Source organism: Pangasianodon hypophthalmus, chromosome 2 (assembly GCF_027358585.1).
Source record: "Pangasianodon hypophthalmus isolate fPanHyp1 chromosome 2, fPanHyp1.pri, whole genome shotgun sequence".
NCBI lineage: Eukaryota > Metazoa > Chordata > Actinopteri > Siluriformes > Pangasiidae > Pangasianodon > Pangasianodon hypophthalmus.
In genome coordinates this window covers 1,459,626-1,484,528 of record NC_069711.1, presented here as the reverse complement: position 1 = coordinate 1,484,528, position 24,903 = coordinate 1,459,626, and the positions used below count along the sequence as shown (strand labels likewise).

Here is a 24,903-nt window from a genome sequence, read left to right as displayed (position 1 = left end):
TATTTGTAAATTTAATTAAACTTTAATTAAGTATTTCAAGTTTTATTTATGTATTATTATATATTTTATTTTTAGTAGTTTCTTTTTTTTGTCACTGCTATTATTTATTGCATTCTTATTATTTTATTATTTTATTTTTAACTGCCGTTTGTTTCTTTATTTCTCTGTTTTAATTCTTATTCTTATTACTAATTATTCTTATATAAAACCATTAATGATCCAAATCCACATTGAGGAACAAAGGGAAACCCTTTGTTATGGAGTTCAACCTAGAAACTTTAGAAGTTCCCCCAGAAGGACTAAATGAATAACTCATTTTTTTAAACTGTAGACATACAGTATGTTGCTTAAATTACATTCCATGGTTTGGAATTGACCATTTGATAGAAATCTGTTGATTTTAACTAGATTTAACTTGCTATGAATTTGAGTACTAACTCTAGTGCAACAACATCGCAACTGGGTAACTATACAAATTCCTTTGCTTTGTTTACACTCTCATGCTCTTACTCACTGTCTCGCACCTGATTGGCTGCTGCTCCTGCCAGTCACCATGTAGCAGCCTTCTTTTCTGCATGAAGTTGGGGCATGACAATTGGTACTGTCAGACTGCTGCTGCCATCATCCATATATCTATATATATATATTCTTATACACTTTTAAAAAAAATAAATCCCTTCATATATTTTTATGTATATATTTTTCTTATATTTAATATTTTTCTTTATATATATTTTTTTCTGTATATATTTTTCTTTGTATTTAATATTTTTCTATATTTCCTTTTTTTTTTATGTCGGAACAGTTGTATAAAGCATTTCACTGCAAGTTGTACTGTGTGTGGTTATGCATGTGACAAATAAAATTTGAATTTGAATTTGTTTGTGTACAAATTTCCCACCAAGTTCACCAACTGGACCATTCCTCTTGGCAAAATTGCTCATACCCTGTCAGACTGGATGGAGCCTGCTGTCTCTGGTTTTCTTCTTTGGCTCCATCCATCTTGCTCTCAACCCTGGACAGTTTCCCAGTCCCTGCTGATGAAATGCTGTTCCACAACACGACGCTACCGCCACCATGCTTCACAGTGTGGATGGTTTTCTCCGGGGTGACTGAGGTGGAAGTATTGTGAGTTGGGAGGTACTTTTCAGCTATGGTGAAATGTGTCCTTATGACTAGATGTATGCATTTTTGCTATTCTAGACTTATGCTAGATGTTATAAGATATTGTTGGCCTGAATTTTTGTTTTTTAATCCAAAATGCGCATGAGAGTCTCTGCACACTTTCTCCGGAGACATCAGACATCATTCTAAATCAATACCTTTATGCAGTCCGTTAGTTCCAGTTCTTTTTCCTTCACGCCGACCTTTTGCTTTTTACCTTTTTGGTGTTTACTTAGATGTACAATGAATTCCTTTGCACCGAAGTGCTTCTAAGGCAGTTCCTCATCTTTCCTCTTTTTGAGGGTCATTTGGCCTTCATCTTTGCACGCTTGAGTGGAAGCTTAGATGACAAAGTGTTAAGCTGCCACCGGGGTATAAACCCTCTGAAGCCTTCGTCAAGCTACAAGCAAACATAGTACTTCTTCTCAAAGGTCTGAGTAAAGAGCAATATTAAGCACAGAGCTTTTAAGAGAATTTTTAAAGAGGTCAATGTGCAATTTCGTCTGTGTTCTCCCGAGTGCAAAAATGTGTGCACCCCAGGTCAAAATGAAGGAGACAAAAATGTACATTGAAACAAAATATTTAGTGTTTTTTTTAGCATAATGATATGCTTTTTTTTTTTTTTTTTAGCATATCAGCTTATTGACTCCCAGTTTCTGACTCCTGTTTGCTGTGTGTGCTTACTGAGTTTGCTTCCACAGCTGTTCCTTCAGTATCACAAAAATGGTATAATAGCATAGTTTACTATTTTTATAGTATAGATGCATCAGTATACACACAGGTATTGTGTATCGGTTCAGTACCATGCTTATTTACTTGTAAAATATGCTCTGATCTGTTACCAGGTAATACTATGTGACACTAATGAACAGACAACACAAACTGACAGCGATCTGGAAGTACAATATATGACCAAAAGTATGTGCACTCCTGACCATCACACCCATATGTGGTTCTTCCCCAAACTGTTCCCACAAAGTTGGAAGCACACAATTGTATAGAATGCCTTTGTATGCTGTAGCATTACAATCATGTTTAATATGCAACTAAAAACTCAGTCAAAATGACATATTTCACCTCAGGTATATTTTTCTCTTTCATATTTCTGAATTGCATTTACTGACTCATTTTCTTGTTACTCGATGTTTTCCTCAGTTCTGATGAGGTATTGTGAGACCACATTTTCTCTGATTTTCTTGCTATTATGAAGCTGAATGTATAAATTATTCACATTCAGCTGTACGCTCGTCTGGTGTGACCCATCAGGCCAGTTCATCTGGCATTATGTATTATTTTAAACAGAATTAGAGCCATTTGGATCAACAGGGATTTCATCTGGTTGTAATTTGAGTCAGTTCCGTTGCATCAACTTACTGTAAACAAAATTCTCAATAAGACCAGAAATCAAATTTATGCATAAATACTCATACAGAAGATACGTTTCTATGATACAGAAACTGCTGTACAACTAGTTCAGTCTGTAAAAGAAGGTGTTGATTAATTCTCTATAACAGCAGTGCAGGTTTATATTAACACGCTCATTCTAATACGTTATCGTTTCTATAGTAACAGCTCGTTCACAGGGACGTGTACGGGGCACACTTTATTTATTTATTAAATACAAATGTGGACATCTAAAATTTGCCATATTCTACTGACACACAAATTCAGCCAAATATTTAAAAAAGAAATGATGAAAGAAGACTTCTATGAAGGTCATAGTTATAACGAAAATATGAACGCATTCATATCATGTTATGAAGCTTTCATAAGGTATAATGCACATTGTTATAAATCACTTAAGAAAATGCATTATACTTTACAGCTATATTTTTATATGCATTATTAAATGTTAACATAATGCATGAGAAGTAGTTTTTATGACACATTATAACACCATTACAAAAAAAAAAGCCAAGCACTTGATATTAATGTGTTATACAGTAAATATTGCTTATATTCCAGTCGGTTAACAATTTATAAATGCATTATAAGCATTGCTATGCCTTTTCATAAATAAATATAACAATGTGAATAATGCCTTATGAATGCATTATAATAGGTCATTATACATAAGGCCTTCATAAGAAGTGTTACAGAAGACTTTTGCACAGAACTGTTTCTATTTCTGTTTTTAACTTTAGTCTGTACATTCATTTATCAAATGTTATTATTGCATTGCATATTGCTATCCACGTCAAGTGTTTATATATATTTATATATTTAGATCACATATTTAGTGTGCATAATTCACTTAGTTTTCATGATTTACTTCTTGCTTGTTTATTTTTCTTTCTTTACTAGTGTGTGTGTGTGTGTGTGTGTGTGTGAGAGAGAGAGAGAGAGAGAGAGAGAGAGAGCGTGAAGCCGCCAGCGATTTTGCTGAGCAGCTGTTATTATTACAAACCTGTATGATTTCATATATATGGAAATCTATTTATCAGATATGTTCCATAGATATAAATATGCACAGCTAATATCTGTCTCAGTTTCTCTGAGATGGAACTCTGTTTGGCGTAAAGTCCTGTGTATAAATCAGTCTAAATAAAAATAAAATAAATAAAAATAAATCAGATCCGGGATTCATGTCATACAGGAATAACGATTAGCATCAGCTTCTGACCAAAACTCAGACCGCATAAACGTGCCGTGCGTCCGGGAAAATCTAATCTTATTGTTAAAAAAAACCCCAAACATACAAAAAAGCTGATATAAAATTTAAAAAAAGGAATATTAAAAAATATATATTTAGAGAAAAGGTTTTCATAGTTGAAATAATCAAGTCTTAAAATTCTAAATGACTGAAATACTTTAAAATAAATTTTCCTTTAATACATAGTACCACTCACATCAGTTCTATTAAACATTTCATTTTTAACATAAACACAGCTGTATGCTATTACCAGCTATTCTTGAAATAAAAGTAATCTTGTAAACAAATTAACAATGCATTAACGTTTTTAATTTGGAAAATAACAGCTTTTCCCGTCCTCTCCATTTCTCCCAATATTGACGTGAACGTGTCGTTTTCTTTTAGTAGTTAATACCATAATTACGACTGAGTCGGATGCAGATATTTCGGATTTATTGGTGTTTTCTGTGGGACGATTCATTAAAAATGAAATTAAAATTAATTATATATATATGGATCACTTTTTTTTTTTTAGCAAATCTAATCTGAGCTTTAAATAAACTGCTGCTGCAAAGCTGATCTTAATCTTTTAGACCAAAATGTGTGATAACACCGCAGCATCAACCTCTGTGACACACAGGGTTATTTTTATATTCTGGACTCTGATTGGTCGTCAGGTGTTGATTAATTCTCTATAACAGCAGCTCTGACAGGAGTTCAGGTTTATAATAATGCGCTCGTTGTGATATGTTATCGTTTCTATAGTAACGGCTCATTCGTGACATGATCTTTCCTTCTTGACATTTTTGTTTTTCTTTCTAAAATTTTTCTATAAGGAGATGTTTATTTAACAATTATGGAAGGAGTCTCCAGTGTCAGCACTTTGCAAGAGTCAGAGGTAAAGCTGTAACTTTAAGTTTTCCGACATCTTCAGGAGTTTATGCTTCTTTGTGCTTTCTTAGTAACACGACAAGCTGCGTTTTATTTTTAACTTCAAGAGAGAGACAGAGAGAGAGAGAGAGAGAGAGAGAGAGAGAGAGAGGGAGAGAGAGGGAGGAAAAAAGAGGCTGGTGAGGGAATGACTGTTTATAGCTGCTACAACATAACTGGGAACAGGAACTAACTTATTTTTCCACAACATTTTATGTAAATATAAATGTATAAAAAGTGTCATTCTTTAATAAATAAAAATCGTAATAGTTGGCAAGTTGCTGTGGTGTAAGAGGAATTAAACACTTGCTGTTAGAGGAAAGTAATCAACTTTGGGGTGGTAACAGTGACTCTGCTTCATCACACCACGTCACTGATTATTTTACTGTAACTGCGCAACACGCAGTGGTATTATTGCTTACTGTACATAAGGCAGCGTAACTGTGATAAATTTTCTCATCTGATGAACTTCAACTGATGAAAACAAGCTTCTACAAATGTATTACTTGCCCTTCAGTGGTATTAAACACACACAGTCTCAGTTCCTGAAGTGCAATAGAGAAATATGTTCATCTCTTTGTATTGACTCCGCCCACTATTTTATATCTCAAATTACATATTCATTAATTCAAACATGCGAAACAGGCATGATGTGTTATTCTGTTCATTTCTTTCCAGGTGTTATCAGGCTTGCATGATGAAAACTTTACTCGTTTTCAGCTTGTTGTTTTTGCCAGATATCCTCAATGAGAGCAGAATAAACATGACGAGAACAGTAAAGCGAGCAAAACAGTGAAAGTAGGCTAAAGCTCCCAGTGCTGTTTCAGCATAAACAAAGGTCGAATGTCGTGGAAATAATTCAGCAAGCGGAAATCGTCTCCTCCGGAAGAGGACTTATTATACTTATTAGATTTGAGGACTGTCACAGATTAAAAAAAAAGAAAGAAATAAAGGGGGGGGGGGAGAAGATGAATCCATGACGCAGGCTGAAATGTGAAATAATGATGTGCCTGACATTTTCTCTGGATGACTCGTGGCCTCAGTGTAATCACATGACATTTGCCTTAATAAGAGAAATGCCTGGAAAACAATGACTTATCCTTCAGACTATATTTCTCTCAAATCTAATTTTTTTTTCTTTTTTTAAAATTCACAAACTATCTAGCAGCATCTGTGAATAAATGCGAGTAATTCCCAGTCTAAGTGCACACTCACCGGCCCGGTTTCCTGTTTCAAGCTGTTTTTTTTTTTCTCTCCATCACTACTCTGTTGGAGCGGTTGCCATGGAAACCTTATTTATTCAGTTTATAATTAAGTGAAACCTTAAAATGAGATATGACTTATTCAGAGCTGACCTCTTTTCCTTTAACTCTGCTAACCAAAGTGGAATCTGTTGATTATTACTCACTTTTTCTACACACATGTCACACTTCCTTTATTACACACAGAGACAGCGGGAGTTTAAAGAGTCTCAGACCTCATTTATCAAACTGGATACGAGTTCTTAACAAAGCAAAATTTTAACAAAAGCCGTGCACTGGGGAAAGAATCTCGGCTTGTTTTTTGTATCTTAATAATTAAAGGATATATTTAAGTTTAAATATTTAAAAAAGTTTATGAGGTAAAGAATCGAACGCTGTGTGTGGTGCTGTTATAGGACAATAATCAACAACCCTGAAGTTTATTATCTTTTCAACTTTTATTCCTCTTATACCACAGCAACTTACTAACAATTACGATTTTTCATTTATTAAAGAACGACGCATTGTACTTTTTAACCATTTATAGTTACATCTCATGTTGTAGAAGTTACAGCTTTACCTCTGACTGTTACAAAAACACTGACACTGGAGACTCCTTCCATAAACGTTAAATAAACGTCTCCTCATTTATAAAAAAAAAAATTATCAGTGTATTTCGAGTGTCAACTGTACAAGTCACTGTGAATGAGCTGTTACTATAGAAACGATATCGCACTTGAAAATGTGCATTAAAATAAATAAACAGGAACTAGGACGTTCCACAAAACTAAATGTAACTATAAATGGATAAAAGTTTGACATGTCATTCATTAGTACATAAAAAATTGTAATCGTTGCCAAATTGCAGTGGTATAAGAGGAATAAAACACTTGAGGATGTGCTGTTGTAGGAAAAGAATCAACTTCCAGTACTGAGGTACCAGTAACTCCACTTCATCACCATCCTGTAGTTGATTATTTTCCTATAACAGCGTGACACACAGTGCGTGGTTCCTTACGCGGCATTTGATTTATGTTTCTGTGGAAGTGGAGGATAAGATCAGATTGCAATGACGTACAGAACAAAAGGAACTAAAAGTAAAACAAACCTTTATTTCACATCTGATATAACTCTGCACTGTACATCTGAGATATAAAAAGAACTACATGTATGAAAATAGCACAAGAAATAGAAATGAGTTTTAAGAGAGGCCCAAAAACTCACATACACACCCTCTGGGTTTATCATTCGGAATCACGAGCTCATGAACAGCACAGCACATCGCTGAGAGAAACGAACTTCAACACTGCACTCACAATCTGGTAACACATGGAAAATACACACCGACTCCTTATTAACACAAAGCTGTATACTGTGGGTGTGTGTGTGTGTGTGTTAATGTTAATGTTAACTGTATGTTTGTATAAAACATGGTTGGGAAATAATTAGAACAAATTTCTGTTCCTCATCAACATCACTGATAAAATATAACGATGGCGTCTCATATCATACCACCACTTTACAGAGTGTTTAGCTGTTCAGTACACAAGCCCTGAACCACACATAGAAAACAAAACAACACACAAACAAAACAAACTTCAGTGCTATGTCATTATGTCAACTGAATCACTCGTTATTTCGAGATATTAATGCTGTAATGTTGATGTAATATCTCATTTGTGTCGCAGTGAGCTGGAGTACTGACGCGGGGCAAGTGTGTGTGCTTCAGCTGCATTATCACACTTCTGAATTTTAGCATTTACTGGACTTTCCACCACAGTCGCTATGACAACTGAAACTGCAACTGGTATGCTTGTATTTTGGGAAACTATAAGTTGGAGTTTTACTTTACTTCCCTCGTCACTTTACTTCCCTCTCACTTTACTTCCCTCTCACTTTACTTCCCTCTCACTTTACTTCCCTCGTCACTTTACTTCCCTCGTCACTTTACTTCCCTCGTCACTTTACCTCCCTCGTCACTTTACTTCCCTCGTCACTTTACTTCCCTCGTCACTTTACCTCCCTCGTCACTTTACTTCCCTCGTCACTTTACTTCGATTGTGACTTTACTTCACTTGTGACTTTACTCCACTTGTAACTTTACTTCACTTGTGACTTTACTTCGATTGTGACTTTATTTCGCTTGTGACTTTACTTCGCTTGTGACTTTATTTCGCTTGTGACTTTACTTCGCTTGTGACTTTATTTCGCTTGTGACTTTACTTCGATTGTGACTTTATTTCACTTGTGACTTTACTTCGATTGTGACTTTATTTCGCTTGTGACTTTACTTCACTTGTGACTTTACTTCGCTTGTGACTTTACTTCGATTGTGACTTTACTTCGATTGTGACTTTACTTCGATTGTGACTTTACTTCGATTGTGACTTTATTTCACTTGTGACTTTACTTCGATTGTGACTTTACTTCGATTGTGACTTTACTTCGATTGTGACTTTATTTCACTTGTGACTTTACTTCGATTGTGACTTTACTTCGATTGTGACTTTACTTCACCTGTCACTTTCATATTTTTATATTTTATATTTTAATATCGTACTTTTGAGTAATTATCACATTATTTTGAATTAATGTCTTCTTATTTCAACATAATATCTCATTATTTCGACTTAATATCTCAGTATTTCGACTTAATATCTCAGTATTTCAAGATAGTTTCTAATTATTTTCACATCTTATTATTTTGACTTAATAACCAGTTATTTTGGGGAATTATCCTGTTGTTTAACATTTCACCTTCAAGTTGATTTTTTCTTTAGCTAATGTATTGAATAGTAATTTATAAATTACTATTATTATATATACTAAATGTATATAAAACATATATTAAACGATCCATTAATTTATGGATTTTATGGAATATATAGAATTTTGTCAATTTACGTGTTAAAAGACAAAATAATATGCAGAAATAATGAGATATTATGTCAGAATAGCCACAAAATATGTTGAAATAAGTTATTACATCAAAATCTTGAGATATTATGTCAAAATAATAGCATAAAAACTTGAAATAACAAGTTACTAAGTAAAAAAGAATAAAATAGTAAGTTGAAATAATGACATAATTACTTGATATAACAACAAAATATCTTAAAATAACAAGTCAAAATAATAAGTTATGAATTTAAAATAATGAGATATTAAACTGAAATAACTGAATACAGAGTTATTAAGTCAAAATAACTATAATAATATTTTGAAATAATGACTTATTAAGTCAAAATAGAGAAATATTAATATGAAATAATGACATTTAATACTGAGTTATGTCAAAAGAATGAGATTAATATCAAAATAATGACATCGCTTTAGCGTGGTTTGCAGTTCAGGGCTACTGCACGTTGTAAAAATGATACTGCACGTCACAAAGCAATCCTTAATACAGATTTAGTAAGCGGAAAAAGAAAAAGATGGATAGAAAAGAGTTATTACATCCTCCAGCCATATCTGTGAACAATGATTTCTTTGGTGAATCATGATTCATGAACCACGAATCATGAATCATGATTCATCAGCATGGATTCTTTGGCATTTTGACTGAACTGTGACCGCTTCCTTTAGGATTTGTGTCTTTTCTTTAGTTAACAAAACGTCCAACAAAACAAAGCCAGCTATCACTTTACCGTGTACGCTTTCCCATATTTCCTATTTCATATGAAAAAATTAATAACTCGATCTAAACACTATAAATGTGTGAGCTGTCAGGTAACCAAACAGTGAGAAATAGAAATTGCTGAAGTGCTGGAAATAAAATAAATGAAAAAAAAAAAAAAAAAAGTTGAAAGAATTGGTAACATTTTATTTCAAAGGTACCTCCATTGGGCCTTTATAACACATCCATAAGCGAGGCTTATGTCAAGACTTAGAATGTTTTAATTAGCATGATTCTTACAGGCTTGTTTTTTTTTTTTTAAATATATATACTATTTATTTTTTATTACACCACAGCATTGCTGCATTCTGGATTCTGATTGGTCAGAAGGTGTTGATTAGTTATCGTTTCTATAGGAACAGCTCATTCACACGTTTATGGAAGGAGTCTCCAGTGTCAGCAGTTTGTAACAGTCAGAGGTAAAGCTGTAACATTTTAAACTTTTCTCTGTAATATGACAAACTGCTTTTTTTTTCGTCTTACTCACTTCAAGAGAGAGAAAAAGAGACGCTGGGGAAATTTACGATTGTTTATAGCTGCTATAATGTAAGTGAGAACAGGAACTGAGTTGCTTCATGGACGTTCCACAACATTAAATGGAGAAAATACTTTAATAAATTTTAAAAAAAGAATGTAATTGGCAAACTGCTGTAGTATAAGAGGAATACAACCTTCAGGATGTGCTGTTATTGGAAAATAATAAACTTCAAGCTGACAGAGGTTGATTATTTTCCTATAACTGCATGACATTTCGTAGAAATCCTTCTTTTAACTTACTCAGTTATACACTTATACAACTATACAAAGACTTTATAATAAACGAAAATACATTCCCATATATAATATTAAAGAAACCTTTCATAATAAATAAAAACTATAAATATATATATAAATATACAGCATATTTATGCAATGCTTATGGATGTGCTATCAAGGCTCAGTGCTTCTACCTCTGAAATAGTGGGTTAGCGTGTTCACTATTGCACTATTGGTTACTGTTGGACAGATTTAAAACTGATTTCCACTCACAGACTAAAATAAAACTTTCGACATAACTCTAAATATTATACAATATTATTAAACCTTTGAAAAAAAAAAAAAAAGCATCCGTAAAAAACCTGAAATCTCAGGCGTGAAATATTACTGTACAGTACTTTGTCTGCAGGGGGTTGATGATCAAATGCAGTTAGTTTTTCTTTTCCGTCCATTATTTCCCCGGGTTTGATTGATGGTCTGATTCTAAGGCCCAGTTATAAACAGCACTATTAGATTGAGTTTCTACCCACGCAGTACATATGGCTTTAATTCACTTACCGAACCTTTTCCAGCGTCGTGGGTGTGTTATGGAAAATCTCATCCGGAGAGAGCAACACCATCAGTCTGGGGGGCTAGCACCACCAATAATGAACGGCTAATAATTATTAATCATTACACCAAAATAAAAAACAAACAAAAAAACCAAAACCGCATCAACGACTGCTATGATAACGCTAGCCGAAACACTATTATCAAACTAGTATAAATCGCAAAATAATGGATCGACACCATCACAACGAAAGTTCACGACACGGGCATGAAACGCAAGAGGAGGATCAGTTTGTCTGCACTTCACCACACGTTTCTGATGAATTCAATACATCAACAACAGAGCACGAGACAAACTCACCTCAAGAAGAAAACCTCATACTAGATATAGAAAATGTCAGGATAGGCATCAAATTATGATGTAGAAAGAAAAACTGAAAAAAAAAAAAAACCAACAACAACAACAACAAACTTTATTCAAGTAAATGCTACCCTTAAATTAAAAAAAATAATAATAATATATTGCTATTGAAGAACATTACAAATAAATACGTCTTAATTGTAATCCATGACAATGGTTTTTAAAATTGTGTATAATACAAAAAAAAATAATAAAATAATAATAAAAAAAAATCAGATTGCCTTCATACATGTATTCTCAGCTTTGTTAGCATGAATCCTTTGGCTATGACCACCGTTTGAAGTAGATGTTATAAAATCATCTTAATAATACGGATCATCTGACAGTGACCCTAAGGCAACTCAGTATCACAATTTATCAAATAAATTTGGTTATGAACACAGTGGTAATGTAGGGTTACGGATTATAGAATTCTGGATAAATGGAAATTACTGATAAGTAATAAAAAAAAGAATGACAAAATTAAATTAACAAAACAGAGAAACACTTTACTTGACACTAGCCTGTGTCATAAGACTGACATAACCACGTCATAAACTGTGCCAATCATAAGATGCAGTCTTAAGTGTTCAAGTAAAGTTTTATCATATTAAAAAGAATGTAAATAAAAATCATTTCTTTTTGAGAAAACGGAGTGATCCAAACCTTCTGCAGCTAAAACTGCTTCTGTCTTTGGGATTGAGTTGATTTTGCTTGTATTTATATCGAGTTGAGAAAAAAATTTCAATTCTTAGATGCACCTCGATTCTCTATTTAAACGCGATACACAAGATCTTTCTTATAATTTTTAATAATAATAATTTGTGTTATTTATATTTTCAATAAAAAGCCACAGAACACAACATAAAGCAAGTTATAATAATAAAAAAATATATAATAATAATAATAAAATTGGACTAAACTAATTAGCATGTGCACTTTGTATAAGTTAGCTACTAACCAAGCTAGCTAAATCTGCTGATTTACCTGATGATGGACAAACGCTTTGCTTTTAAAGGGACTGTTTTGGAATTGTTGAATATTTCTGAATTAAAAGGAGAACAGGAACTGGATATAGGCATGTTCAAGCTTTGTCATTACAAGATAAAGTGTTTTGGGAATACAAATCATATCAGACTTTTTTTTATTCAGAGTTCAGAGTTCTCAACAGAGGACATTCGAGCAAGCGAAGAAACGTTCACATAATTCAGAAAGCACAAAGCGAATTACTCGGTCAGCTGCAAGCTTTGTGGCAAAAGAAATTTTGCGTCATTGTTGAATGAGTTGGACTGGAGGTACAGCATTTTACTTTCTGCTTTTTCACTTTAAAATCAAACTGTAAAAAAAAAGATGCTGTATTCAGAGTCGGTGAGTCCAAAATTTACATCAATATTAACACAGGGAAAGTTTCCCGTATTCAGAGTCGGTTTACGCACACACTTAAGTCGATTCTGTATTATGCCTACAGCTCATTTTATGTGTTGTTCATAATTTTATCCATAAAAATGAATACACGTCTCTTTACAGCCATAAATTTCAGCGTGACTTATTGTGGTTACATTAAACTGACAGTCTTAATACTGCTCCTCACTCGAGCTGATATCACGCAAGAAAAATGCGCCCAAGTTCAAGATCAGAATCACATGTAACTGAGACACGCCTCTGTTTTACACAAACTCCGCCCTAATGTGCGTAACTCCCTTACTTTCTGAATAGCGCAAAAGTCTGTAGTTATGTCTGAGTTTTGAATACTGATGTGTGTAATTTCAGTATTAAATCATCACTGTGGGCGCTTAACTATGAATATCGTTTATAGAATCGAGATGCATCAAGAATCTTTTTAGAATCGCATGGTGAAAGCCTGAATTGAAATCGGGGCCTAAACATTTCCACCCCTAATGAGTACAACTGCCAACTTTGGCCAGGCCCAAAGATAAACCTGGATTAGGGATGATATGAGCTATTATAACACATGCAATTGTTATTGTAACAGATTAAAATTTACAGGTTTAAATAAGTTTTTTAAATGTTTGCTTCCTTTTGTATTGGAAAAAATCCACTACAAAACTTTCCTAAATATAAATATAATATAGGAAAAGGTTTAATTCCTAAACAATTAGCCTATGATATGATATTCCAATAAAACCTACTTTGTTGTACTAAAATTGCTGTGAAGATTCAAAGTGGAGCTTAATATTATAATAAATAGCATGCAATGACATTAACGTCAATTTTAGAAATGACTTCATCGAAAATAAGTCATAACCAAAAGCTGGAAAAAGCACAGAGTGACCCCGTCAGCGGTCAGTCAAAACCGGGAACTTGTCTCTGAAACTGATACTGCTCTCTCTCCGGCAGATAGCTACCCCATCCAGAAGAAGGCACTATGGATGGCTCTGAATGCTTCTCTTCACCAAAGCCTGGTTTTGACTGATCGCTGGTCTCCACTTTTGGGAACCACCTTCGTATTTAGATGTCATGGTTTTGCATGCTGTGTGAGGCCTTCCCACCCCCACCATCAGAGCAGCTTTATCCACTTGTACTGTGACTTTCTCATCAAAAAAAACATCACGCTTCTGTGATAAGTGAACTTTTTTTTCCTTGGTACCTGAAGAACAAAGGCAAAGACTTCTGGCAGGGAAATGCTACCAGACAAAAAGCCTGTGGACTTCCGACTGTGTAGAAAGAGCCGGACTCCTTAGCTTAAGGGCTTGGAAAGTATCTGCTTGTAACTTTGTTATGGCAAAGTGTTATTTTTTTTTAAATGTTTCCCAACCTACTGGAGAGGTCTCTGACTGAACACAGTTCCCATTCTTTTTGACTGTACTTAGAAAGTCTTGGTGCAATCGTTGTCCTGCCCAAGTCAAATCGTCTGCGTCTTTGAAAAGGAAATGGGTGGATTGCTAAAGATAGAGGTAGCCTACCCAGTAGACGACATTAAACAACAAGAAAGAAGTGGGAAAGAAGACACGTGAGTATGCGTCCAGTTCCAAGATGTCTATGTGGACCCTGCCCTTTCTCCAGGCCCCTCCTTTGCATTCCTCGTAGCAGCAGAAGAAGCTCTGGCAGTCTTTTCCATCCAGGCACTCATATAGACAGGCGTCATCAAATTCCTGCCAGTACATGGAGTTGTTCAGAGCGATGACTGTAGGAGGAGGTCCCACATCCAGCACTGAGTAGTTCTGTAAGAACACAGAATTCTTGCTTAATAATTAGCATGCTCACGTATGATTTGTGCTAACAGGGACAGAACTTGGCCTAATAAATTCAGGAAGGAATTTTCTGTTAATAAGATAAAATCTCATTTTGTCAGTTCCTGGAGCCTATCCCAGGAACACTGGGTGTGAGGCCAGATTCCTGGATGGGACACCAATCCATTGCAGCACACCATGCACACACACACATCCACTCTCAGGGTTGGCAATTTAGCATAGCCAAATCACCTACTGCTATGTTTTGGGAGAAAACCCACACGGTTGCTGGGAGAACAACATGTGAAACTCCATACAGATAATAACCCAAGTTCAGAATTGACCCTGTGGACTCCGGAGCTGTGAGATGACAACACTCACTTAATTCGCAGTATCAGCATATAAGCAAATACATGTAACCTCCACCTACCATGTAGCCAAACTCGTTGACCATTTCATTAGCTACACATACCAGTGAGTTTGACATGGTGTGGTGTGCTGTGCTAGTACAAGTGGATCAGTGTTTTGGGGTTTTAGATTATCACTAGGTTGATAAACAGTCCAGCAACCACCAATCCCCATATAGAATCTTCTTAGTGGTGGCCTTATGGTGATCTCTTTTGCTGATTGAAGAGTTAGACGAGGGGGAAATACATTGTGCCGAGAGATGGACCTGATAAAAGGGTCAAGGAGGGTAGCTATAGGGTATAGATCAGATAAAGTGGCTTCTCAGAGAATATGGTACTGAGAGAATAAGAACAATGAATACCAAGAGCAAACATATGTAGCGTATTGCTCTCTCAGAGAAGATTACTTAACCCACAATCACCAGTTTGGTATATTTTAGCAATTTTGGTTCCCCGAAGAGCTCTGAGGCTCTGCTCCTACTATTTGAGTGACCTGAAATAAATCTGAGGTCAGCCTTATAAGCCTTGTATTCACAGTTTGGTAACACTTTATTTGGGGAGCCTCCATAGCACATTGCATAAATGTTTTATAAAGCAATGGCCAAGGATTCATAAAAGGCTAATGTTGAAACTTACGAGGACACATTAGATGAAAGAAAAGCCCCTGATTATCATTATGAATGAACAGTTCAAGATTGTTTTTGTATTTTTTTTTATCCTTATTATTACTCATTTATTTTTTTTGTACTAGCACATTCATAATGTTTTGAGACATATATGAAACCTCTAATCCATTCCTCATTTGTGGTTCTTAGTTACTCTTCCAATAAATCCTGGAAGATTTCTATGGGAGTGAGCCTGGTGTTGAAGGCTAGTCAAAGTTTCCCAAAGTTTCATCAGCGTCAAACAAGTCACACACAGATTTGGCCTTATGCATCCCACAGTCATCATACTGGAATGCAGGAATGCAATACATCTCTCACCAAAGCAACCCAGTAGGCTCTCCTGGGCTTATCAGGTAAATCTGGCCATCACCCATTACAAAGAATCCACCCCACCACCAGAAATCGATTACTGACCTTTGTCTCAAGGTGATGTGGTAACATGTATGCTTGTCAGCAACCTTGTGTTTGAACAAGGTGTTTGGTATTGACAATCTGTGTCTTGCACAGAAGTCTAGTGACATTTACTGCCTACTTGGGTTCAGATTCACGGATCTCCTATGGCAAAGGTTGCCAATCCTGGTTCTGGAGAACCCCCTGTCCTGCACATTTTCGAGTTTACCCTGCTCTAACACACTCACTTTATCTCAAGAAGGGCTATTAATTAGCTTGTTAGTTGAATAAGGTGTGTTAGAGCAGGGAAAACACTAAAACTTGCAGGACCAGGCCTGGGAACCTGTGATCTATAGAAACTTTGAAGTAGGTAATAGACCACGTCCTTGTCAGGAAGTTTGTTTCCACAAGCTTGTGCTATGTGCGGATATAATCTAGCTTCCATTTCTGAGGACCATTCTGTCCAGAAGTCTATCACTTGGTTGCCCCATGATTGGCATTGCTCTTGTCTACTACCCCTTTTTATAGCTGGGTAGATAACAAGATGTCACAGTGTCGGGCTAAGCCCAACCGGTTGATGTGGGTGGCCTGGTCACCAGGGACTCGCCTGTGGGCACCGCTCTCAGACGTGGCTCCAGGTGAACCTAATCCAGGCAGTTTTTGGGCTACCTTTATTGTACCTTTCATGGGGGTCTATAGGGATCATTGTTTGTCTGAGTTCTTGGTAACAGAGCACATAAACCTTTTATAATTCCTCCAGCACATTTTTCTAAAATATTGAGGTAGTGTTTATGAGTGTGTTATGAAGGCCCAAGTTGAGTCAAATAAAGTGTTACCAACAGTTCTCCCAGCATCTGTAATATTCAGGTTTGTTGAAATGGTACTTAGCCTTGTGTTCAGGCTTCATTTAATGCAAATTGCAATCAAAGATTATTATATAACTCACCTCTTTGTAGATGTAAATGAATATAAGTCTGAGGCATTAATTTGAAGTGGGAATAATTACATATTTACTGCTGCTCTCTCCAGCTGTCCAATCATAATATATTCGCATAAGAGCAGGAAGGTACTGTATATATTAAAGGTGTAGTTTTTAAACATCGTGCAAATGATCTCCATGTCAAGTTGTTCAGCACCCCAGTTTCCTAAAATCCACCTTAACACAAGGCATATGACAACCTCAGTATTATGAGGTACTACCTGGCTTTTTGGTCATAGAAAATTTGTTCTCATGCAGTGTTATTTTTTTCATTTTTAAAGGTTTTTGGTGTAATACTTGAAAAAAAAAAAATCCTCTTCAAACTCACAGATTAACTTGGTTTTACAAGGTTCTATCTGCCAGCCAATCATCATTCAGGATGAACGTGCCTTGGCCAATCAACATCCATGTTCTATTTACACTCTGACAGAGAAAAACACACCTGAAGCCTCAGTATGATGAGACTTCAGATGTAAGATGTTCTACATATTCTCCATTGGAGTAATAAAAGGTCTACACTATAGTTGTTTTACAGCATATAAACAATCTGAAACATTAGAAATTCTTTAGCACACTCATACCATGGCTAACATCAGATAAAATTAGCATTAAATATTACTGGCATTAGGTAGCTACATGCTTAATATGCTTAATAAACCACATCTTCCAGTGTAACCAGGGACTGAAGGTCAGCTATCAAAAAAATAAAAATACCAAAATGCATTTATGACCATAATGTGGTCTTTATATGTTCAAAATGTCTTTCTCTGCTGAGTTTATTACCATCTATTACCATTATTTAATGAGAACAAGAGATAGAGCCTTTTAAAAACCAAACAGTAATTGAGTTTACAGAATAATAAGGCTCTATCTGGCTTTCAAAAATTCACTTTCTAAATGCTTCAGAATTTCCATTATGTAAATTTGAAGCAAGCTTCAATTTCAGGATTTTAGTATTTTTCTAGCTGGAATGTCAAAAGTTTGATGATCTTTAAATGGCTCTTCACCCAGATAGAACCTTAGATTACTAAGGCCACAATAAGTTGAGTGGGTTCAGTTAGAGGAATCAATGTTTTCATTGCAATTGCAAGTCATTTTGCAAACAGCAGATGGTTGAACGTTACACACTGCTCCTGTAAAGCTGCTCCTATAGTGAAATCATGGCTAGTCATGTTGTAGGAGAGATGGTGTAGCCCTTACCGGTCTTTTCGTCTTGTTACAGGTCGGCCTGCGAACACTGTACGAGTAATAGTTGAGAGTTGCATACTCCATGAGAGCCGCGAAGACAAAGAGGAAACAGACGGTCACGAAGAGGTCCATGGCGGTGACGTACGAGACTCTGGGTAACGACGTCCTGGCCACTGTGCTCAGCGTGGTCATGGTTAACACTGTGGTTATTCCTGTGTGATACAAACAAACAAACTCCAAGCATGATGCTATTTACATATAGACACACACAGAAAAAAGTTTTCCTGTGCAATCACAAATTTGACTTGCTGCTTTAAATGTGAGTATTGTTTTTTATTTATTTTTTGCTAGCAAAGATAAATACCTAAGTAATAAAACATGATAGGACAGGTTGATATTGATTATTTTTCTATAACAGCAAGTTTCAAAGTGTTTTAAATCTCTTGTGCCAGAGCAATTTTCCAATCCTTGCAAAATTTTAATTTATTAAAGAAAGACACATTATACTTTTTATCCATTTATTGTTACATTTAATGTTGCGGAACATCGGTGAAACAAGTTAGTTCCAGTTTTCACTTATGTTATAGCAGCTATAAACAGTAGTTCCCTCACCAGCCTCTCTTTTTTCTCTCTCTCTCTTGGAGTTAAAACAACAAAAAGTGTAAACTCTTCTGTCCTGGCGATGTCAGAAATCTGAAAGTTACAGCTGTACCTCTGACTGTTACAAGCTGCTGACACTGGAGACTCCTTCCACAAATGTTAAATGAATGTCTCCTTATAGAAAACTTCACTATATCGTCGACTACAGACGAGTCCATCTGCATGAGCTGTTGCTATAGAACTGATTTGCAACTGCACTACTGTCAGAGCTGCTGTTATCAAAAATGAATCAAAGCAGATGTTGCCATATGATATTTTGTCCATTATAACTTTGTCTCTTGCTTCGACACCTTTCTTGTCACTTCAAATTGCAAATCCCACCCACACACTCAGTCTAACTCTTACACATTCACACTCCAAGCTTCATTCTCCATCGAATATTACTGAGATACCACCGAACCCCACTGACTGCCCCAGTGTTTTCCAGAGGTTTCTATGGAAACAAGCAAGCCACATCTATTTCAGTCTGCTGTTTCGTCCTCCCATTCTCTGTACTGTGCCACCGCTGGCCACCGTGATTAGCTTAACCTGCCTCTTCTTAATGCACTGGCACTTTGTCAGAGAGCCGACTGCATTTCTGAGCTAGAAAAAAGCTCATTGGAACGCATTTCTGCAATACGGCATGATTCACAGAGGCACTTAGCTCTAATGCTAGCCCATCAGACACACAACTGGGGTTTATGGAGGCGGAGAAAGAAAAGAGTGATCATGATTCTAGTGACTTGCTGGTTAAAATCACTTTGATTGCTTGTTACGGCATGCCACAGCTTGATGTTTGGCCTGTACGACTGTCTGGTCTTCACTGAGGAGTGGTGCAAAGGAACAGTGTTCAAAAATGCTCAAATCCTGAGTTCGATTCCTGACAATTTCCCCAGCCACTCATGTACCTTATGAATGCATTATAACATGCTATGAATGTATTCGTAGGTCATAGTTCATACTGCCTTTATAAGAAAAAGTGTTACCAAGTCTGCCTGTCATTACATTTGAGTTAAATGACATATGGTAGTTCTATAACACTTTACATTAGAACTTCATGGTAACTACATAACACTGACATAGTGAATGTTATAACACAAGTTATAACACCTGACACTGAAACTGTAATAAGAGTTCTGTTAAGTGATCTCATCATCATCATCATCATCATCATCATGTTTGGGCTGCCGGATACTCTATCTGGTAACGTTTTAATAAAGGTTAGTGCTTATTAGGCGATATTACACCTACATAAACATTTATTTCAATAAGCATCAGCTGGTATAAAACCTGATTGATGTTACATTTGAATCAAATGACATTTGGTTGTGTTATAACACTTTCCAAGCCGACTTATTTATGTTAGAACATCATCATAAATGAAAACTTGCTTTATAACACTTTGACATAGTAAATGTTATGACACTAATTATCATGAAACCTTAATAAGAGTTCTGTGAAGTCATCTCGTCATCATCCTGAGGCTTCCAGATACTTTTGATGGTAACATTTTACTAAAAGGTAGTGCTTATTAGGCTACATAATACCTACACAAACTTTATAAAGGCTTATTCCAGCATCAGTTGATATAAAAACGGCTTGATGTTTATTTGCATCAAATTAAGCTTGGCTGTGTTCTAACACTTTCCAGGATAACTTACATATTTATCTTTTTTCTAATATTTTTCTAAGGGAAGTACATATTAGGTTATTAGGCTAAATAACACCTACTTAAACGTTTATAAAAGCTTATTCCATTCCATCAATTCATATTGAAACTGCCTGATATTACATTTATGTCAAATGACATATTTTTACCTTTTTTATTTATGTATCTATGTGTATTTTTCTCTAACATTTTACTAAAAGGTAATGGTTATTAAGTTATTGGGCTCCATAACACCTACATAAACATTTAAAAAGACTTAAGTTTATATAAATCTGCTTGACATTACATTTGAGTCAAACAGCATACGGCTGTGTTACAACACTTTCTTAGATGACATATTTTGACCTTTTTTCCCCCTAACATTTTACAAAAAGGTTATGTTTATTAGGTTATTAGGCTACATAAACACTTATAAAGGCTTAGTCCATTCTGCCTCAGTTCATATAAAAACTGCTTGATGTTATGTTCGATGATGTTCAAATGACACTTGGTTGTGTAATAACACTGTTTTGGGTATTTATATATATTCATGTTTTGGTGGGTATTGTTTATTAGGTTATTAAGCTACATAACACCTACATAGACTTTTCTAATGTTTACTCCAACAACGGACAAGCTGACACCAAACCTGCTTGATGCTCCATTTGAGACTCATGACAATTGGTTGTGTTATATTCCTTTTCCAAGCTGACTAATGTATATTTTTTTCTAATAATTTACTAAAGGGTAGTGCGTACTAGGTTATTAGGCAACATAACACCTACATAAACATTTACAAAGCCTTATTCTGATAATCTGGCATAAAAAAACTGCTTGATGTTATGATTGAGTCAGATGACATACAGTCCAGTTGTTTTATAACACTGAGTAATTTACGTTAGAATGTTAATAACTGAGTTATGTCTGTTATATATCAGCTGTATGTCAGCTGACGTATTTATTGATAACATCGTCAATCGACTCAAGCCTACGCTGCCATAAAATCATTGTATATAGCCTAAAAACTCCGCACGTGATAGACTGAAAGCCGCGGTACTCTGCTTGGCGTGACCTTTCCTTGGCTCTGTCTACGAGTCTCATCGTTCTCCTGTCGTTTCTTTCTGGACTCCATTCATCATCCCGGATGTGTGTAAAACAAATCTGTTTTTTTTTGGCCTGTTCATTTTCCCCCCACCGAAAGCATAATGACTTCTTTTGTCAGACAGATTAATTGCATCCATCCTTCTTTTCTTCCTCGACTATCTTTCCTGCTTTTTTTTTTCCCCCCTTCCCAACTCAGGAGACAGACACTGGGACTCGTCTCCTTCGCTTCCATTTCTGGTTCGCGGGATGCGATGGGCTTTGTCCGCTACCCAACCTGTTGTTATCTTGAAAACACACAGCGGGGCTTTTCTGTCACATCCATTTTACTGAAGAGGCGACTCGGAAAAAAAAAAAAGGGCGCGGAAGGTCATTGGCTAATTTAAATCTGATGGATTTACTGGCACTTTAAGTCTTTCAGAGATTAAATCCAGCAGATAAATCACCTCTGTAACACTTTGTTAGGCCATATGTATGTAAAGTAATCTATGAATACATTCATAACATGTTATAATGCTTTCATAAAGCATTATAAACATCATCAGAATGATTTATAAAAAGGCGTTACAGTTTATAGCAATGTTTATTTTCATGTTAAAATTGAGACCTGCCCTGATACATTCATAACGTTATAATGCATTCATAAAGCATTATAAACATGACATTATTATAAACATTAGCATTGTTAGAATGACTTATAAAAAAGGCATAGAGTTCTGACCAAAGTTTATAATGAATTTAAAAACTGAGACCTGTCCTAATTAACTGTGTATGAAGACCATCTGTATAATAACATGTTATAATGCATTCATAAAGCATTATTCACATTGTTTGAATGACTGATTTTAAAAAAAAAAGGCATTACGGTTTAGAGCAATGTTGACAATGTAAACAATTAATTTAAAAATTGAGACCTGCCCTATGTGTTATGGCCTACAGATACATTCATAACATGTAATAATGCATTCATAAGGCATTATACACATTATTAGCATGATTGATAAAAATACTTTACAGTTTATAGGAATGTTTATAATTAATTTAAAATTGAGATCTGCTATATTGTGAATGTATTCATATGTTACTATACTTATAACACTGTCTATGAAGACCGTATGTATAACGAAATGTATGACTACATTCATAACATGTTATAATGCATTCCTAATGCATTAAACACATTGTTATAATTATTTATCATTGCACTTTATACCTGTTTTCATTATGCATTATAATTGCTAACATGATGCATTACAGGTAGTGTTTATAACACATGATATCACCAATACCAGAGAAACGAGCCACACGTTGCGGAGTTCATTAGGAGACCTTGATTTGTATATAACGTGGTTGTGTGTTTAATGTGTGTGTGTGTGTGTGTGTGTGTGTGTGAGGAGTGTACCTAAAGCAGTTCTGGCTGGCGTTGCGTCTTTTTTAATCCAGAAGGAGACCCAGGAGAGGACGACGGTCAGGATGCAGGGGATGTACGTCTGGATGGTGAAGTAGCCCATCCTTCTGCTCAGGTCGAAATAAACCGTCATCACCACGTAGTCACCTGGGGGGCGGAGTCACAAACAAGCGTTTACAGTGAGCTCGAGCGGAAAGTACTTCAGAAATTACACCGTTGTAATTAAGTTCCTTTTTTAAATCGGATTTGTATTTTATATGGGTATAAATAAGGAATAAAACACTATACTGTCATGCTGTTAGAGGAAAATAATCAACGACAGGGTGGTGTGATGAAGCGGAATTACTGTTACCCACTAAGAGTTGATCGTTTTCCTACAACAGCATGTCCCCAAGTGTTTTATTCCTCAACACTTATCGTTTTTCATTAATGCAAGAACAACAATTTTTTTATGGAACTGTGGTATAAATAAAATTAAGTTTTTAAAAATTAATTAATTAAAATGAATTATATTTCCATGAAAATATATTTTATTTTTATTTAGCCTTTCAAACTTTGTACTTGGTACTAATATCAAAATCGTTACTATAATATTTCATTGTTTTATTATTTTATATTTATTTTTGGCCTGGCTGTCAATTCAGTCACTCACATTTCTGCACATTTTAATTTTATTAACTTGATTATAATTATCCAATCAAATCCCAATTTCTAGGGATAGCAATTTTTATATATAAGGTGAAACCCCTAACCCCGCCCCTTACCCTAACCCCGCCCCCTAACCCTAACCTTAACCTTAATCTTTTAAAAGGAATAAAGGCTGCTTTTAACCTACGAATCAGATCACAGCTCATTGGGGGAAAAAACAATATAAAGGACAGAGTGATGAGAGAAAAATGAATTTTTTAGTGAGTGAATTAAAAAATACAAGACATCTTCTTTGCCGTAGCTGGGTTAAGTATTGAGAAACCAATAAAATAAAATAAAAAATTAGTGGGAACAATCAGAACGCAAAAGTGGTAACAGCGTTGCTATGGTTACAGTGTGACTTTTACATCTGTCAGCCATTTTTTTTTTTTTTTCATATAAGGAAAAAAGTGCTCTGGTCAGCGATTTTTCTGCAGCCAGGACTGATTCTGGCCTTGTTTGTGGGCGGAGCTAATAATGATCCCAATTTACATTTATCCCATTTATACATCTGAGCAGTTGAGGGTTAAGGGCCTTGCTCAAGGGCCCAGCAGTGGCAGTGCTGGGATTTGAACTCACAACCTTCAAATCAATAGTCCAACAGTTTAACCACTAAACTACCAAAGCATTTTAACTGCACTTTTACACTGCATTTTAACCTTTCCTTTTAATAAAGCTATTTGAATAAGATCGATATGTAATAACTGACTTTAAAATGTGGATAGTTTTCAGGCGGAAACTTCTTTAGACTACTTTCAGAGACTTTCCATGTTTTAAAAATATTTCATGCATGAGGTGGCCAATGCTCAATAGCTCAGTTTAGAGCATTCGAGTGACCCGCTGTGAAGGAACGTTGATATCCAGCGTATAGAAGGTGTAGATAAGTTGCATGCGAACGTTTTCTCAGGGAGTTTGTTCAGTTTGCAAAAGGGTCAGCACTCAGATCATCAGTTTACGTTTTCTTTTTATTATTTTCCTGCGGTGCCAACAATCAAGAGGTGAAGAACGGTTGTTCAGAAGCATGGCATACAAGGAGCCGTTCTCATAGCACGCTCACACCACAAAGCAGAGCCGATCACAGCGCTCCAGTCCTGTGAACGTCTGGTTTTATTATAAATCAGTAATGTTTTCCGTGTCCTCCACTGACCAGAACAACTCTTTCTCTACTCTACTACACACTTCACTAATCGTAACAAACTCTCGGGGAAAATGGCACAAGTGTGCAAACGACCTTAGTCAATTTTTACAAATC

At 35.5% G+C, this 24,903-nt stretch overlaps 1 protein-coding gene across 1 annotated transcript in view; it reads right to left on the bottom strand.

The window, feature by feature from the left end:
* Window positions 1-11,441: 11,441 nt before the first annotated feature.
* LOC113545932 (gamma-aminobutyric acid type A receptor subunit gamma3) overlaps window positions 11,442-24,903 on the bottom strand; it is a 106,487-nt gene continuing 93,025 nt past the window's right edge. Inside the window, exons 7-9 of the mRNA XM_034310640.2 lie at window positions 22,959-23,111; window positions 18,181-18,380; window positions 11,442-14,530 (exon numbers count right to left, since the gene is read on the bottom strand). Coding sequence (XP_034166531.1) covers window positions 14,252-14,530; window positions 18,181-18,380; window positions 22,959-23,111 — 632 coding nt within the window. The 3' untranslated portion in view covers window positions 11,442-14,251. The remainder of the gene's footprint in view (window positions 14,531-18,180; window positions 18,381-22,958; window positions 23,112-24,903) is intronic.